The sequence below is a fragment of the Tamandua tetradactyla genome, chromosome 8 (genome assembly GCF_023851605.1).
Source record: "Tamandua tetradactyla isolate mTamTet1 chromosome 8, mTamTet1.pri, whole genome shotgun sequence".
NCBI classification, from domain to species: domain Eukaryota; kingdom Metazoa; phylum Chordata; class Mammalia; order Pilosa; family Myrmecophagidae; genus Tamandua; species Tamandua tetradactyla.
Genome location: NC_135334.1, coordinates 76217635 through 76235862, shown reverse-complemented (window position 1 = coordinate 76235862; position 18228 = coordinate 76217635). Strand labels below are relative to the sequence as shown.

The 18228-nt window shown below is 36.5% G+C and overlaps 1 protein-coding gene across 1 annotated transcript; it reads right to left on the bottom strand.

The window, feature by feature from the left end:
- Positions 1 to 882: 882 nt before the first annotated feature.
- LOC143645147 (olfactory receptor 51H1-like) lies at positions 883 to 1839 on the bottom strand. The gene has a single exon (XM_077114726.1). It carries the CDS (start codon positions 1837 to 1839, stop codon positions 883 to 885), a length of 957 nt encoding a protein of 318 aa, XP_076970841.1.
- Between the last annotated feature and the right edge of the window lie 16389 nt (positions 1840 to 18228).

The window sequence follows — 18228 nt, the reverse complement described above, 5'->3', positions numbered from 1 at the left end:
TGGGCCAGCAAATCAATTGTTTTATCCTTGATGTATTTTTCTAGAAATAGTGCAGAATACTCTCCATCAAAGACGTGTTGTAATGATTAAATGAAATAACATATAAAAGGTGCTGACACTGTGACTTTTTCTTTGTAGATCGTATGTAAATACACATTCTCTTATTCATTTATCTAAAATATTCGTGAATACTTGTTATAAATTGAACAATAAATTATTCAATTTAATTTCATTATAATACTGGATGCCAAGTGATATTGTTTTGATTTTTTTAATAAAAATGGGGGTAAAAAAGAGTAACAGAATTTCTAGTACCACACAACTCTCACATGGAAGAGTAAAAACTAACCCTCCAATCTTCTGATCCCAAGTTATACAACACAGTGGACTTCTGTAATTTGTATACACTGATAGCCTTGATCTTAATATTTATTTATTTTTTCTGATTCATATTTCATTTTAATAATGTACTTTCCCCTGGTGTTTTGCTATTTAATGAGAACTGTTCTTTACTTCCTGCTAAGCCAATGGAGGCCACTCCTAACTCTTAAACTGCATGATATTAAATTCAAGTAATTTAATAAGCTTTAATGTTAAAGGCATAAAACTCATGGCCTAATTATATTCAAAGGGATTATTCTGGAAAGGAATCGGTATATAACAGTTGGAGGCAGAGATACTACTAAGCCAGAAATGTGGAGCCACAGGATCATACATTGAGCAGTTTTATAAATATCACTCTTCCATTCTGTGAACAGGGGTTTCTTTCTTTTCCCAATTCAAATCACACATAAAATGTGAAAAAAAAATTTAAACCTTTACTTCAGACAGTCATACCTGAGCTTTTACATAACAGATTCTTCCACTCCCCAAATGGTCGACCTAACTTTCTGCAATGATCTTTCTTTGAGCAAATATCTGGATGATCTTCCTTCGAATCTCCTTGGTCTTCACTGTATAGACTATGGGGTTCAGCACAGGTGGCACAAGAAGATAGGCATATGACATGAGGGCATGAGTCAGTGGTGAAAGGTGCTTTCCAAAGCGATGAATGACAGACACTCCGATGAGGGGTACATAGAAGATGAGTACAGCCCAGATGTGTGAAACACAAGTGTTGAGTGCCTTCAGCCGTCCCTCCCTTGAGGCAATAGCCATTACTGTTTGTAGTATGAGCACATAGGAGAGGAGAATGGAGAGGGAGTCAGAACCCTTGGTGCAGATGACTGCGATAAGGCCATAGAGACTGTTGACACGGGTGCTGGCACAGGCAAGACGCATCACATCTTGGTGGAGGCAGAAGGAGTGGGAGAGGATGTTGGAACCATAGAAGGGGAGCCGCTTGAGGAGGAAAGGCACAGGGAAGACCACACAGACTGCCCTTGTCAAAATGACTGCTCCAGTTCTGCAGACCACACCATTGGTTAGGATGGAGCTATACCTGAGGGGACTCTGGATTGCCACAACCCGGTCAAAGGCCATGGCCACCAGCACGCCAGACTCAATAGCTGAGAAGGTGTGAATGAAGTACATCTGAGCAAGGCAGGCATCAAATGTGATGTACTTGTAGTTAAACCAAAATATGCCTAGCATGGAGGGCAAAGTACAAAGGGCAAGTCCCATATCTGCTAATGCTAGCATACACAGAAAGTAGTACATGGGGATGTGCAGGGAAGACTCAGACTTGATGGTAGAGATGATTATGCCATTGCCAAAGAGGGCAATGACATATATAGTCCCCAGGGGGAATGCCATCCAGTAATCCTTTTGCTCCAGCCCTGGAATTCCAGTTAAGACAAAGTAAAGGTGTTGGAAGTGGGAGTGGTTATAATCTGCCATGAAGCCAATATGATGTAGGCATGGGTAGGGAGCTTGTGGGATTGTGGTGGGTGGCTTCCTGAAAATACAGTGCCAGGGTTAGTTAGAATCTGACTTCCCAGGTACTGGAGTCATTTTATTTTCACAAGTGGTTGTGGAGAATGTCAGCAAAGACTGAATCACAGAAAATACTACTCCAGGATATTTCCCATTGAGGAAGTTTCTAATGTCCCAGGGGAATTGACTCACCTAAGTACTAATAAATCATATTCAGTTTAAAGTATATCCTACAGTGCCAATCAATTAGGTAAAATTTCTTCTGCTTCTTCTGTCCTTTTTATCCTCCTTTCCTCCCTCTTTAAAATCAAACTGCTGATTCAGAGTCTGATAACATAGTAACTGAGACAGATTCAATATTAATTGTGAATTGTTTGATTAAACGCAGGGATGCCACTACTACTGATTATAATTCTATGCCCACAAATCTCATGAAGGCAATAGGTCTTATATCTAGGGCAAGGATAGTAATGCCTGGTTAGCATCAAATCAGAGGAAAAGCAAAAAATACTACTGCATAGCCTTGTTGGGAAAAAAAAGTACAAGTAAGTACAATGGGAGCTTATGAGCTCAATTAAAGAAGACAAAGTAAAATTTCCTATCTTGGCCAAGACTCTAACTCCCTGAGAGGGGTCATAAGATTTTGTGGTTTATCAGTAGTATCCAGGACCGAGAAAACTGGTAGAGTCCAAGTCAATCTCCTGAGGATTAGATTCTTAGACCCAAATTTTGCCTTTGAAAGTTCTATCTGATCCTGACCCTCTGCTTTCCATACTGCCACATATTCCTTACAAGGCCATTCCTTCTCCTTTGAAAATATAATGGAATATGTTTTCACATTTTCTTATGAGCCAATGCCATATATATGTGCATAAATTTCTACAACTTTCTAAACATATTTTATATCCATAATTTTATTTATCATAAAGTTCTAAGTGTTTGTAGACCAGATTTTAGCATCCCCATTTAGGAAAAGACAGACTGTAAATTTGTATAGACTAGAGTATAAGTGACTTTATCTGCCCCTTGAGCTCCCACAACCTACATTGCCTCATTATAGATCCTAGATTAAGGGAGAAGATGGAAGATAAAATGGAATTACATATTTTCTCTATGATGTGATTAACAGGAAAAAATAAAATAAGTTTCCATTTGCCATAAAAAGTAAGATCACATCCCAACATTCTAGGACATCTGTGCATAATACAATATGATTGAGATTTACTTTAAAAGGAATTTAGCCTGCCTTCTACTAGGATGTATGACGAACAGGTAGGACATGAAGAAACAGGGTGGGAAAACATCCTGATATTGGAGATTAACTTTTATCACCCCTCACCTGTTGTAGAGATTCACATTCCCTTCTCAAGAGGGAAAATTCCCTACCTCAAATAATTGTAGGATTATAGAATGGAATCAATTTTAAACGTCCAGTGTTTAACCAATATGGAAACACACATGCAGTATTCGATCGGTGATACCTACCCGCTGCTTACAGTTTGCAACTGGGAGCTCCCTACCTTCCAGGGGAATACATTTTCTAGAGAAGTAGATATCTATTCAACTCTTAGAAGAGGACCACCTATTCACTGTGAGCCTAAAAAGGCTGTTCTTACATCTTTCCCTTAAAGCAGGTACAAGTGAGAAAGAGTAAAAGAACAAGATAATCAGGTGCTTGGGTTAGGGATGAGAGATAAAAGGACTCAGAAAGGAGTGGCTGGGAACCAATTAGAAACTTCAATAATGATATTTTAAAATATTCTGTTGATGGGTCAGCTTTTCCTGCTGATTTTGCTCTAAAACTTACCGAGTGGCTGAGAGGAGCCCTAGCTGGAAGACAATTCTTGAGCAGCAAACCGGGCAAAACCATTGCCAGTAGCTCTAGGAGTACTTTTATTTCCATATCTGTTCTAACCCCCCCCCCCCCCTCCACAACCGAACAGACCATGGAGGGTCCCAAAGGTCAACGAACAAGATTATCCTAGGACTATCAGGACCCAGGTCTCTCCAGGGCCTTAATGACACCACTGAGATTCTCATGTCTAGGGAATGAGATAGTATTAAGAAGTCTATTTTAAAAATGCACATCTGTCTCTCTCTCTCTCTCTCTCTCTCTCTCTCTCTCTCTCTCTGTGTGTGTGTGTGTGTGTGTGTGTGTGTGTGTGTGTGTGTGTCTGTAGATGTAGCAGGTTCCCAGAGGCTGGTCTAATCTCAGTCATGGTCTCTCAAGAGCATCTTAGCCTTTCTACAGTTACTATGCACTCAACAAATGAAGGCTGCCATTATTTTTTCTCAAAGCAATAGAAAATGAACAATAAAAATATCTCAAGAAGTAACATTTTACCATTTAAAAAGGATTCTAAAGTTAGAATGCCTCCCTAATGAATGATTTTTTTCCTGGTATTTCATTTGTATTTTTCAGTTACCAGTATCAGGCCAAGAAGTCTATCATGGTTTGTGCAAAAGGAAAGCATGGGGCCCTTCAGATAGTAATTAATCTACACATCACTCAATCAAGAGATCATCAATATTTCACAATATCCAGTTATGACCATCAGATACTACTACTCTCCCTACCTGCCCTCTGAATAATAGCGACAATGACAATACAGAAATAACACCTTGTATTAATTCTGAGCTTTATTAGTTGTATGACTTACCATGTTCATTTCGTACTTTAATATCCTCATAACTTTCCTGTGAAGTGGATATGGTGAGTATTATCATCCTTGTTGTTCAGAAGTACTTATATAATTATAAGAATTAGAGAATAGAAATTATCCATTTAGGATAGAAATAATAGAGCAGGGGTTCCTGAAAGTCTCAAATGTGTTCCGGACTTCCTTGCATCTTGAAAGTCACTGTGGTTAGGTGAGAAAGAAACACTTTTTTATGAATGAGGCTCACATACTTCTCGCTCTTATTCATTTATCATTCAGCTACACCATGGTCAGAGTATAATTCAATATCCATGCATATTTCCCTTTTTATACTGTAGGCTCTTAAGGTGTTGAGTTCCTTAATTCAAATAAAATTTATGTCTTTATCACGTAATCACTCCTTTGACAGTGTTTGAACTGATTAGCTAGAACCATTCAATTTGTAGTATTTTATTCTGTATATTCCACTGCTCATAATAAAGAGGTCATTCTACATCTCCGTCATTCTTTTATTCACATTTCTCTTCCGTCTGACACAGAGAATATCCAGGTAATTGAATCACTATATCTTATTCTAGTCTTTCAACCAACATTGCTTTATTACTTATCTAGATGGATCATTTGTATCTCACGCGTATTTTGATTTCCTTCTATCTTAAATTTCTGTCCTATGCAGCCAGCACAAGTATAAAACTCAACAAATGTTATCTCTTTTTTATTTATAACATCTTAAAAGCTGAAAATAGCTTGAGGAAGCTGCTTATACAATATGTCACATTTTATGACCTGTAAATTTAGAGTATCTGTAGTCAGTTATTTTAATTGCCCTTGGTTGAATACTTTTTTATTCCCATCAAAACTGATCTAAATTTTTATCACATTTCTTAACCCCGCTACTCAATCTCCCCCATTATGTCGCTCTCTACAGAAAAATATTTCCTCTACATATTCATTCAAAACAAATATTGTGCTGATTTAATCTGATCACTCTCAATTGGCTACTTACTGAAATACATCCCAACCCATCTTTTCCTTCCTGAAGTTTGAGTAAAGCTCTCTTCTCAGGCTCAGTAGTAATGCCCCACCCCTACCCCATGTCTTTGACTCCATCTTCTTCATCTTTCTAGCCTCTGCGTTGATAACTAGACATAATTGTATACAGTCAACTCCCATATATAAGCAAATTCCTTCCATATCTTTCCCTCTGATACTGATTCTACCTTGAATTTCAGATAATTATATGGTTTTGCCTGCTGGTCATTAGTATCTCTGTATCACACAGGTTTGTAAAAATCAACATGTACATAATTTTCTTTTTTTTTTTTTTTTTTGGCATGGGCAGGCTCCATGAATTGAACCCGAGTCTCTGGCATGGCAGGCAAGAATTCTGCCACTGTGCCACCATTGCACCACCCTTTATTTTTTTGTACATAATTTTAAAAAGCAACTTTATGCTTTTCATCCTTACACTTTAATTGACTATAACTTTAGCTTTTATATGTCAGTTGATAGTACCACCCATTATTCATACAACATAGGAAATTATAAGTCATCCAATAAACAATGAGGCCCTGACAATTTCACTTCTTAAATATTTCTAATATTGTTCCCTTTCTATCTGTCTCTACTAATGTTATACAATTTCGGGACCTCCATTTACCCTACATGGACTTCTTCAATAACATCTTAACTGGGAATGTACCTTTTTTAATCAAACAAAAATAAATTGTTTTGATTAGTCTTATTTTTCCTGTTCATAATTTCTCTTAACTATGGGTTAGAAATGAAGTTTTTCTTACTTCTTGTCAATTCCCTTGGAGAATATTACTCTAATAATTTCTAGAACTAACCAAATTTGAATTGGACAGGTCTTATAACATCCAGTTAGATTATTTCATTGCCACACAAATTCAATTTTTTTAAGATTGCCTTATGAAAAATCATAATCATGGCCAGCTGAAAATGCATTTGCAAATAATTTGTATGCTTGTATAATACACTTTGTCTGTCTTAAGCAATTTTAGTAACATCAAGATCATTTTTAGCATTCATTAAGCCGTATATTTTTCCCAAAAGATTTTCTTTTTTATTGAATCATCCTTAACTAATTTCTGAGGCATTAAAAAATGGATTACTAGAATTTGTCAAACTCAAGTTGCTTCAATCCATAACCCAGAGCTAGTTCATATTATATGATCAAATTGATCAAAAATGTGTTGTATAAAAATGACAAGGTGGAAAGACAGAAGAAAGGAAAAGGCAAGAAACCAAGAAAGAAAGGTATGGTAGGAAAAATGAGCAATGAAGAGAAGACATAAGATAGATGAGCCCTGAAAGGTAAACTTTAAAGAATGGAAATACCAAATGCTCTTTCGAAGTTTAAAATTTTCATTGCTTTTTAAAATTTACATATGCTGAAATTCAGTTTTTGTCTAGTTCTAGGAGTTCGGACGAATGTATAGAGTCATGTAACCATCACCCTCATCCAAAGACAGAAGAGTTCCATCCATCATCCAAACACATCTCAATTTACCCTTTTCTAGTAAACCAGTCCACCCCTGGTAACCATTTATCTTTTCCATGACCCCATAGTTTTGGACCATCTGGAATGCCATATAAATGTTATTCTATAGCACGTAACCTTTTGAACCAATCTTCTTTCTAGCAAAACGCATTTAAGATTTTATATATGTTTTTGCTGGTAGGTGTTCCATTGTATGGATACACCATGTTTTATTTATCATTTCTGCAATTGAAGGGCTTTTTGTTACTAATAAAGTGCTATAAGCATTGATGTACAGGTTTTCATATGGGTGTAAGTTTTCATTTCTCTTGGCTAAATACTTGGGATCAGATTGCCAGGTCATTATGTTCGGAACACATTTAATTTTATAAGAAACTAAGAAGTTGCTTCCCAAAGTGGTGGTGACATTTTGCAATCCCACCAGCAAAATAGGAAATTTCCAGTTGATCTGCATCCCTGCCACTACCAATATTGTATTATTTTTTGTCTTCTAATAACTATGTAGTAGTATCTCATTATGGTGGGTTTAATTTGTCTTTCTTTAATGAATAATGATATTGAGCTTCTTTTATGTGTTTACTTGCTATCCATATATCTTTTTTGTGCAGTGTCTGTTCAAATTTTTTGCCCATATTTTATTACTGGGTGTGCTGGTTTGAAAGGATTTATGTACCCTATAAAAGTCATGTTTTAATCCTAATCAATCTTGTGAGAGCAACCCTTTCTCTTGATCCTTATACAATAGTGTAGGTTGGAAACTTGATTGGGTTATCTCCATGGAGATGTAACTCATCCAGTTGTGGGTATAGACCTTTTGAGTAGACAGAGATGTGATTCCACCCATTCCAGGTAGGTCTTGATTACTGTCCTGGAACCCTTTAAAAGAGGAAACATTTTGGAAAAGGTTTGAGACTCTGAGAGAGCAGAGAATGATGACAGAATGATGAGAGCAGCAGAGACATGAGAACTACAGAGACCACCAGCCAGTGACCTTTGGAGATGCAGTAGAATGCCCCTGGGAGTGCATCATGAAGCAGGAGGCCTGGAGAAGAAGCTAGAAGACATTGCCATGTTTGCCATGTGACTTTGCAGTTAAGAGAGAAACCCTGAACTTCATCGGCCTTCTTGAATCAAGGTGTATTTTCCTGGATGCCTTAATTTGGATATTTTTATAGACTTACTTTAATTGGGACATTTTCCAGGCCTTAGAATTGTAAACTAGCAACTTATTAAATTCCTGTTTTGTTTTGTTTTTTTTTTTTTGGTTTGTTTTGCATGATCAGGCACCAGGAATCAAACCTACATCTCCAGCTAAATTCTCCTTTTTAAGAGCCATTCCATTTCTGGTATATTGCATTCTGGCAGCTAACAAACTAGAACACTGGGTTACTTATTTTTTCTTATTTTTGAATTATTAAAGATATATATGTTATGATTACAAGTCCTTTCTCTATTATGTGATTTGCATATATTTTTCCTGAGTCTGAGTCTTGCATTTTCATTCTCTTAACACTGTCTTTCATTGAGCAATTATTTTTTTATTTTGATGAAGTCCAATTTGTCTTTTTTTTTTTTTCAAGAGCTGTGCTTATGGGCTTATGGTGTTGAACTTAAGAATTATTTGTGTCACTTATAGATTCTCTTGTAGAATTTCTATAATCCTAATTATAGATCTATATTTAGGTTTATCATCTTTTTTTCTTTTTTATTAATTAACGGAAAAAAAGAAATTAACCCAACATTGAGAAATCATGCCATTCTACATATGCAATCAGTAATTCTTAACATCATCACACAGATGCATGATCATTGTTTCTTAGTACATTTGCATCGGTTTAGAAGAACTAGCAACACAACAGAAAAAGATATAGAATGTCAATATAGAGAAAAAAATAAAAGTAATAGTAGTAAAAACAAACAAAACGAAACAAAAACCTATAGCTCAGATGCAGCTTCATTCAGTGTTTTAACATGATTACTTTACAATTAGGTATTATTGTGCTGTCCATTTTTGAGTTTTTGTATCTAGTCCTGTTGCACAGTCTGTATTCCTTCAGCACCAATTACCCATTATCTTACCCTGTTTCTAACTCCAGCTGGACTCTGTTACCAATGACATATTCCAAGTTTATTCTCGAATGTCGATTCACATCATTGGGACCATAGAGTATTTGTCTTTTAGTTTTTGGCTGGACTCACTCAGCATAATGTTCTCTAGGTCCATCCATGTTATTACATGCTTCATAAGTTTATTCTGTCTTAAAGCTGTATAATATTCCATCGTATGTATATACCACAGTTTGTTTAGCCACTCGTCTATTGATGGACATTTTGGCTGTTTCCATCTCTTTGCAATTGTAAATAACGCTGCTATAAACATTGGTGTGCAAATGTCCGTTTGAGTTTTTGCCCTTAATTCCTTTGACTACATTCCCAGCAATGATATTGCTGGGTCGTATGGCAATTCTATATTCAGCTTTTTGAGGAACCGCCAAACTGCCTTCCACAGGGGTTGCACCATTTGACATTCCCACCAACAGTGGATAAGTGTGCCTCTTTCACCGCATCCTCTCCAGCACTTGTCATTTTCTGTTTTGTTGATAATGGCCATTCTGGTGGGTGTGAGATGATATCTCATTGTGGTTTTGATTTGCATTTCTCTAATGGCCAGGGACATTGAGCATCTCTTCATGTGCTTTTTGGCCATTTGTATTTCCTCTTCTGAGAGGTGTCTGTTCAAGTCTTTTTCCCATTTTGTAATTGGGTTGGCTGTCTTTTTGTTGTTGAGTTGAACAATCTCTTTATAAATTCTGGATACTAGACCTTTATCTAATATGTCATTTCCAAATATTGTCTCCCATTGTGTAGGCTGTCTTTCTACTTTCTTGATGCACAAAAGTGTTTAATTTTGAGGAGTTTCCATTTATTTATTTCCTTCTTCAGTGCTCTTGCTTTAGGTTTAAATTCCATAAAACCACCTCCAATTGTAAGATTCATAAGATATCTCCCTACATTTTCCTCTAACTGTTTTATGGTCTTAGACCTAATGTTTAGATCTTTGATCCATTTTGAGTTAACTTTTGTATAGGGTGTGAGAGATGGGTCTTCTTTCATTCTTTTGCATATGGATATCCAGTTCTCTAGGCACCATTTATTGAAGAGACTGTTCTGTCCCAGGTGAGTTGGCTTGACTGCCTTATCAAAGATCAAATGTCCATAGATGAGAGGGTCTATATCTGAGCACTCTATTCGATTCCATTGGTCGATATATCTATCTTTATGCCAATACCATGCTGTTTTGAACACTGTGGCTTCATAATATGCCTTAAAGTCAGGCAGTGCAAGACCTCCAGCTTCGTTTTTTTTCCTCAAGATGTTTTTAGCAATTTGGGGCACCCTGCCCATCCAGATAAATTTGCTTATTCGTTTTTCTATTTCTGAAAAGTAAGCTGTTGGGATTTTGATTGGTATTGCATTGAATCTGCAAATCAATTTAGGTAGAATTGACATCTTAACTATATTTAGTCTTCCAATCCATGAACACGGTATGCCCTTCCATCTATTTAGGTCTTCTGTGATTTCTTTTAACAGTTTTTTGTAGTTTTTTTTATATATATTTTTGTCTCTTTAGTCAAATTTATTCCTAGGTATTTCATTCTTTTAGTTGCAATTGTAAATGGGATTTGTTTCTTGATTTCCCCCTCAGCTTGTTCATTACTAGTGTATAGAAATGCTACAGATTTTTGAATGTTGATCTTGTAACCTGCTACTTTGCTGTACTCATTTATTAGCTCTAGTAGTTTTGTTGTGGATTTTTCTGGGTTTTTGACGTATAGTATCATATCATCTGCAAACAGTGATAGTTTTACTTCTTCCTTTCCAATTTTGATGCCTTGTATTTCTTTTTCTTGTCTAATTGCTCTGGCTAGAACCTCCAACACAATGTTGAATAATAGTGGTGATAGTGGACATCCTTGTCTTGTTCCTGATCTTAGGAGGAAAGTTTCCAATTTTTCCCCATTGAGGATGATATTAGCTGTGGGTTTTTCATATATTCCCTCTATCATTTTAAGGAAGTTCCCTTGTATTCCTATCTTTTGAAGTGTTTTCAACAGGAAAGGATGTTGAATCTTGTCAAATGCCTTCTCTGCATCAATTGAGATGATCATGTGATTTTTCTGCTTTGATTTGTTGATATGGTGTATTACATTAATTGATTTTATGTTGAACCATCCTTGCATACCTGGGATGAATCCTACTTGGTCATGATGTATAATTCTTTTAATGTGTTGTTGGATACGATTTGCTAGAATTTTATTGAGGATTTTTGCATCTATATTCATTAGAGAGATTGGCCTGTAGTTTTCTTTTTTTGTAATATCTTTGCCTGGTTTTGTTATGAGGGTGATGTTGGCTTCATAGAATGAATTAGGTAGTTTTCCCTCCACTTCAATTTTTTTGAAGAGTTTGAGGAGAGTTGGTACTAATTCTTTCTGGAATGTTTGATAGAATTCACATGTGAAGCCGTCTGGTCCTGGACTTTTCTTGTTGGGAAGTTTTTGAATGACTGATTCAATTTCTTTACTTGTGATTAGTTTGTTGAGGTCATCTATGTTTTCTTGAATCAAAGTTGGTTGTTCATGTCTTTCCAGGAACCCGTCCATTTCATCTAAATTGTTGTATTTATTAGCGTAAAGTTGTTCATAGTATCCTGTTATTACCTCCTTTATTTCTGTGAGGTCAGTAGTTATGTCTCCTCTTCCATTTCTGATCATATTTATTTGCATCCTCTCTCTTCTTCTTTTTGTCAATCTTGCTAAGGGCCCATCAATCTTATTGATTTCTCATAGAACCAACTTCTGGTCTTATTGATTTTCTCTATTGTTTTCATGTTTTCACTTTCATTTATTTCTGCTCTAATCTTTGTTATTTCTTTCCTTTTGCTTGCTTTGGGATTAGTTTGCTGTTCTTTCTCCAGTTCTTCCAAGTGGACAGTTAATTCCTGCATTTTTGCCTTTTCTTCTTTTCTGATATAGGCATTTAGGGCAATAAATTTCCCTCCTAGCACTGCCTTTGCTGCGTCCCATAAGTTTTGATATGTTGTGTTTTCATTTTCATTCTCCTCGAGGTATTTGCTAATTTCTCTTGCAATTTCTTCTTTGACCCACTCGTTGTTTAAGAGTGTGTTGTTGAGCCTCCACATATTTGTGAATTTTTTGGCACTCCACCTATTATCGATTTCCAACTTCATTCCTTTATGTTCCGAGAAAGTGTTGTGTATGATTTCAATCCTTTTAAATTTGTTGAGACTTGCTTTGTGACCCAGCATATGGTCTATCTTTGAGAATGATCCATGAGCACTTGAGAAAAAGGTGTATACTGCTGTTGTGGGATGTAATGTCCTATAAATGCCTGTTAAGTCTAGCTCATTTATAGTAATATTCAGATTCTCTATTTCTTTATTGATCCTCTGTCTAGATGTTCTGTCCATTGATGAGAGTGGTGAATTGAAGTCTCCAACTGTTATGGTATATGAGTCTATTTCCCTTTTCAGTGTTTGCAGTGTATTCCTCATGTATTTTGGGGCATTCTGGTTCGGTGCGTAAATATTTATGATTGTTATGTCTTCTTGTTTAATTGTTCATTTAATTAGTATATAGTGTCCTTCTTTGTCTCTTTTAACTGTTTTACATTTGAAGTCTAATTTGTTGGATATTAGTATAGCCACTCCTGCTCTTTTCTGGTTGTTATTTGCATGAAATATCTTTTCCCAACCTTTCACTTTCAACCTATGTTTATCTTTGGGTCTAAGATGTGTTTCCTGTAGACAGCATATAGAAGGATCCTGTTTTTTAATCCATTCTGCCAATCTATGTCTTTTGATTGGGGAATTCAGTCCATTAACTTTTGGTGTTATTACTGTTTGGATAGTATTTTCCTCTAACATTTTGCCTTTTGTATGATGTATATCATATCTAATTTTCCTTCTTTCTTCACTCCATCCCTGCCACTTGTGCACACCCTTGTCTCACTATACCCCTGATATATGCCCAACCTTGTCTCACCACACCCTTCTGCAGGTACTCACCTGCATATCTGTGCCACATCTCCTGCCCACAGTGTGCAAGCACACACCCACACCCCACATGTCTGTTACCCACAGTGTGCCTGCTCCACCCTAGCATCCCCACCCCCAAGCATGCATGCTCCCATGCCTGATCCCCTGTACCCTGACCTCTGTACCCTGAACCCCACCACCCCCATGCTTCATTTGCACCTGCACCCTGCCCACCCCCATGTACCCACACAGTCCCCCTGATCTACCTCCACCATACCCTGCCTTCGTTTCCCCCAAACCATGCACTTTGAGTCCTGCCTGAGTTGCACCCCACCTCCACAGGCCCTGTGCCTCCTACCCCAACCCCTTGCCCCTCACCCCACATTCCCGGGCACAAATGTAGCACCCCATCCTTCACCCAGCCCTGTGCCACAACCTGCCACCTTGCCACTGTGCTTTGTCCCATTCTCCATGTCCATCACACAAATACAAAACTCTAGAAGACTGAAGGAAATTAGCTTCCAAAGTAAATCCATCCAAACAATTACATGCCTTGAAAGCAAAAGAAAATCACAAAGCATATGAAAATGTAGACAGATGTAGCCCAGTCAAATGACCAGATTAAAACACCAGAGAAGACACAGATTTTGGAACAACTAATCAAAGATGTTCATACAACCTTACTAAATAAGTTCAAGGGGTTGGCTAATGACATAAAAGAGATCAAGAAGACACAAGAAGAGCAAAAAGAAGAATTTGAAAGAATAAATAGAAAAATAGCAGATATTACAGAGGTTAAAGATGCTGTAGACAAAATTAAAAACATACTGCAGACATACACCAGCATATTTGAAGAATCAGAAGAAAGAGTAAGTCAACTAGAGGACAAGATGATTGAAAACATGGCAACAAAAACGATGGAAAAGGAACGAATGGCAAAAAAAGAACAAATAGCAAAAAAGATGGAAAAATTTGAATTGGATCTCAGGGAAATTATGGACAAAACAAAGCACGCAAATGTAAATCATAGTGTCCCTGAAGGAGAAGAAAAGAGTAAAGGGCTAGGAAAATTAGTTGAGGATATAATGGGGGAAAACTTCCCAACCCTTATAAAAGATATAAACATGCAAATTAAAGAATCACAATGAACCCTAAATAGAATAAATCCAAATAGGCCTTCCCCCAAGACACATACTAATTAGTCTGTCAAATGTTGAAGAGAAGCAGAAAATCCTGAAAGCAGCAAGAGAAAAGTGATCTACTACATACAAAGGAAACCACAGAAGACTGAATTCAAATTACTCAACAGGCACCACAGAGGCAAGAAGACAGTGGTATGATATATTTAAGATCCTGAAAGAGAAAGACTTCCAGCCAAAAATTCTATATCCAGCCAGATTGTCCTTCAAAAGTAAGGGGCATGGCAGGCCACGGTGACTCAGTAGGCAGAGTTCTTGCCTGCCATGCTGGAGACCCAGGGTCATTTCCCAGTGCCTGCCTATAATAAATAAAAAAAAAAAGTAAGGGAGAGATTAAAATTTTCACAAGCAAACAAATACTGAGAGGATTTATCAAAAGTCGACTGGACCTACAAGAAATACTAAAGAGAGTTCTGTCAACTGAAAAAAAAAAAGTCAGGAGAGGGAGGTCTGGAGGAGGGCACAAAATTGAAGAGTACCAGTAAGGGTAGCTTAAAGGAAAAAAGAAAAAGGAAAAAGGAAAAGAATATATAGACATGACAAATAACATTGAGGGAAAAGGAACATTACCTAACTCCTTTTATGAAGCTAACATCATTCTAATGCCAAAACCTTATAAAGACATAGTAAGAAAGGAAAATTATAGGCCAATCTCCCTAATGAATATTGATGTAAAAATTCTCAAGAAAATACTAGCAAATTGAATCCAATGACACATTAAAAGAATTTTACACCATGACCAAGTGGGGTTTATACCAGGAATGCAAGGGTGTTTCATTGCAAGAAAACCAATTGATGTAATACAGCACATTAACAAATCGAAAGGGAAAAATCACACAATCATCTTGACTGATGCTAAAAAAGCATTCAACAAAATTGAACATCCTTTTCTGATAAAAAACAATTCAAAAGGTAGGAATCAAAGATAACTTCCTCAACATGATAAAGGGCATATATGAAAAACCCATACAAGTATTGTACTCAACGGTGAGAGACTGAAAGCTTTCTTCCTAATTTCAGGAATGAGACAAGGATGACCTCTGTCACCACTATTATTCAACATTATACTAGAAGCTCTAGCAAGAGCAATCAGGCAGGAAAAAGAAATAAAAGGCATCCAAATAGGAAAAGAAGAAGTAAACCTTTCATTATTTGCATGACATGATACTATACATGGAAAATCCTGAGAAATCTATGACAAAGCTTCTTGAGCTTATAAATAAATTCAGCAAAGTGGCAGGATATAAAATTAATGTGCTAAAATTAGTAATGTTTACTATACATAAGCAAATGACCTGAGGAGAAAATCAAGGGAAAAAAATCCATTCAAAATAGTAACTAAAAGAATCAAGTTTCTTATAGCAGTCACATTTAGTACAAAGCTATAATTGTCATCTCTAGATTTTGAAAGGCTGTGCTATAAATGTATAACCTGGTATTTCCCTGGAACTTTGGGTTCCTTGTGTGGCACCTAATGCCCAGAGTAGGAGTTCTGCAGTTCTGAAGGTCAGCACTGCTACGTACAACAACTGTTACAGAAACTGAAAAAGAGATTGGGCTTCAATCAGAAATAAAAACAAAGATGATTGAGTTGGAACTAAGGTAAATCAGAATACAGGGGTAAGGAGGTGTGTTGATTTGAAATTGTTATGTACCCCAGAGAAGCCATGTTCTTTAATAGTCATTCAGTATTGCTGGGTGGGATCTTTTTTATTGTTTCCATGGAGATATGACCCACTCAATTCTGAGTGATGCCTTTTGATTAGGTGGTTTCCATGGAAATGTATTTCTACCCATTCAAGGTGGGATCCCTTACTGGAATCCTTTAAGGGGGAACCATTTTGGGAAAATCTTCAGAGCCAACAGAGCCCACACAGCCAGAGACCTTTGGAAATGCAGAAGGAAAGCACCCTCAGGGAATCTTTAAAAAAAAAAAAAGAATCAAGTTTCTAGGAATAAACTTAAATAGAGATGTAAAGGACCTGTACACAGAAAACTACATAACACTGCTAAAAGACATCAAAGATCTAAATAGGTAGAAATACATTCCCTGCTCATGAATAGGAAGGTTAAATGTAGTTAAGATGTCAATTATACCCAAACTTATCTACAGACTCAACATAATACCAGTAAAAATTCCAACAACCTACTCTGAAGACTTGGAAAAGGCAGTTACTGAGTTCATTTAGAAGAGAAAGAGATCTTGAATAGCTAAAAATATCCTAAAATTGAAGAACAAAGTGGGAGGATTATACTTCCTGATTTCAAAGCCACAGTGGTCAGAATAGCATGGTACTGGCACAAAAATAAAAGTATTGATGAATGGAATCAAATTGAGAGTGCAGAAGGAGACCACCAAATCTATGGTCAACTGATCTTTGACAAGGCTCCCAAATCCTCTGAACTGGGACAGAATAGTCTTTTCAATAAATGTGCATGGGAGAACTGGATATCAATAGCCAAAAGAAAACAAGAGGACCCTTACCTTACATACTATACAAAAAATAACTTAATGTGGGTCAAAGACCTATCAGCACCATAAAATTCCTAGAAGAAAATATAGAGAAACATCTTCAAGACCTAGTAATAAGAGGTAAGTTCTTAAACTTTACACCCAAAGCACAAGCAATGACAAAAAAAAAAAAAGATAAATGGGAGCTCCTCTAAATCAAATGCTTTTGTGCCTCAAAGGACTTTATCAAAAAGGTGAAGAGGCAACCAACTCAGTGGGAGAAAACAGTTGGAAATCACATATTGCATACAGGTTTGATATACTATATACATAAAGAAATCATACAACTCAACAACAAAAGAACAAACAACCCAATTATAAAATGGGCTAAAGATATAAATAGGCATTTCTCCAAAAAGCAAATACAGGTCGCTAAAAACCACATGAAAAGATGCTCATTCTCATTAGCTATAAGGGAAAGACTACATGGATACACCTCACACCTATAAGAATGACTGCTATTAAACAAACAGGTAACTACAAATGTTAGAAATGATGTGGTGAAATTGGGACACTTATGCACCGATGGTGGGAATGTATAATGGTACAGCCACTATGGAAAACATGCTGGTGGTTCCTTAGAAAACTAAATATTGAGTTGCCCTATGAGCCAGTAATACCACTATATATACCCAGAAGAGCTGAAAGCAGTGACACAGATATTTGCACACCAGTGTTGAAAGCAGCATTATTCACAATTGTCAAAAGATGGGAACAATCCAAATGCCCATCAACAGAAGGGTGAATAAACAAAATGTGGTATATACATACAATGGAATATTATTCAACTGTAAGATGAAATGATATATGGAAGCACGTGACAAGATGGATGAACCTTGAGGACATAATGCTGAATGAAATAAGCCAGATGCAAATGGATAAAGACTATATGATTTGTTTTTGTGACCATGATAAAGTTAAAGTCAGAGGCTTATAATACAGAATATAGGGGTACTAGAGATATATGGAAACTAGAGATGGGTGAACGGTTAGCTAATGAATTTGAACTTAGATGTAATGGAATGGATAGAAGTGAAGGCCATTCATCAATAGATTTGTAAAAAATATTGCCATATTGAAGGTGAACATGATTTAAAGGGGCTGTATAGAGCCATATATCCCACTGATTAACACTATAAATATGAATAAGATATTGCATGAGCTACTTCAAATATTTGAATCTTGTACAAAGAGTGTATAATATTGGGGCTATAGGGGAAAAACTACTATTGAATGCTATGGGGTATGTTTAACAAGAAGACATAAACAGTACCACAGCAATATCAGAAGTAAATAATGAGCATAGGGAGAGACAAAAGTTAAGGGGAGGTTTGGATTTTCTATTTGGTGAAGGTGTGATTATCAGTTATTTTTCTCCTTGGATCAGTGAAAATTGTCTA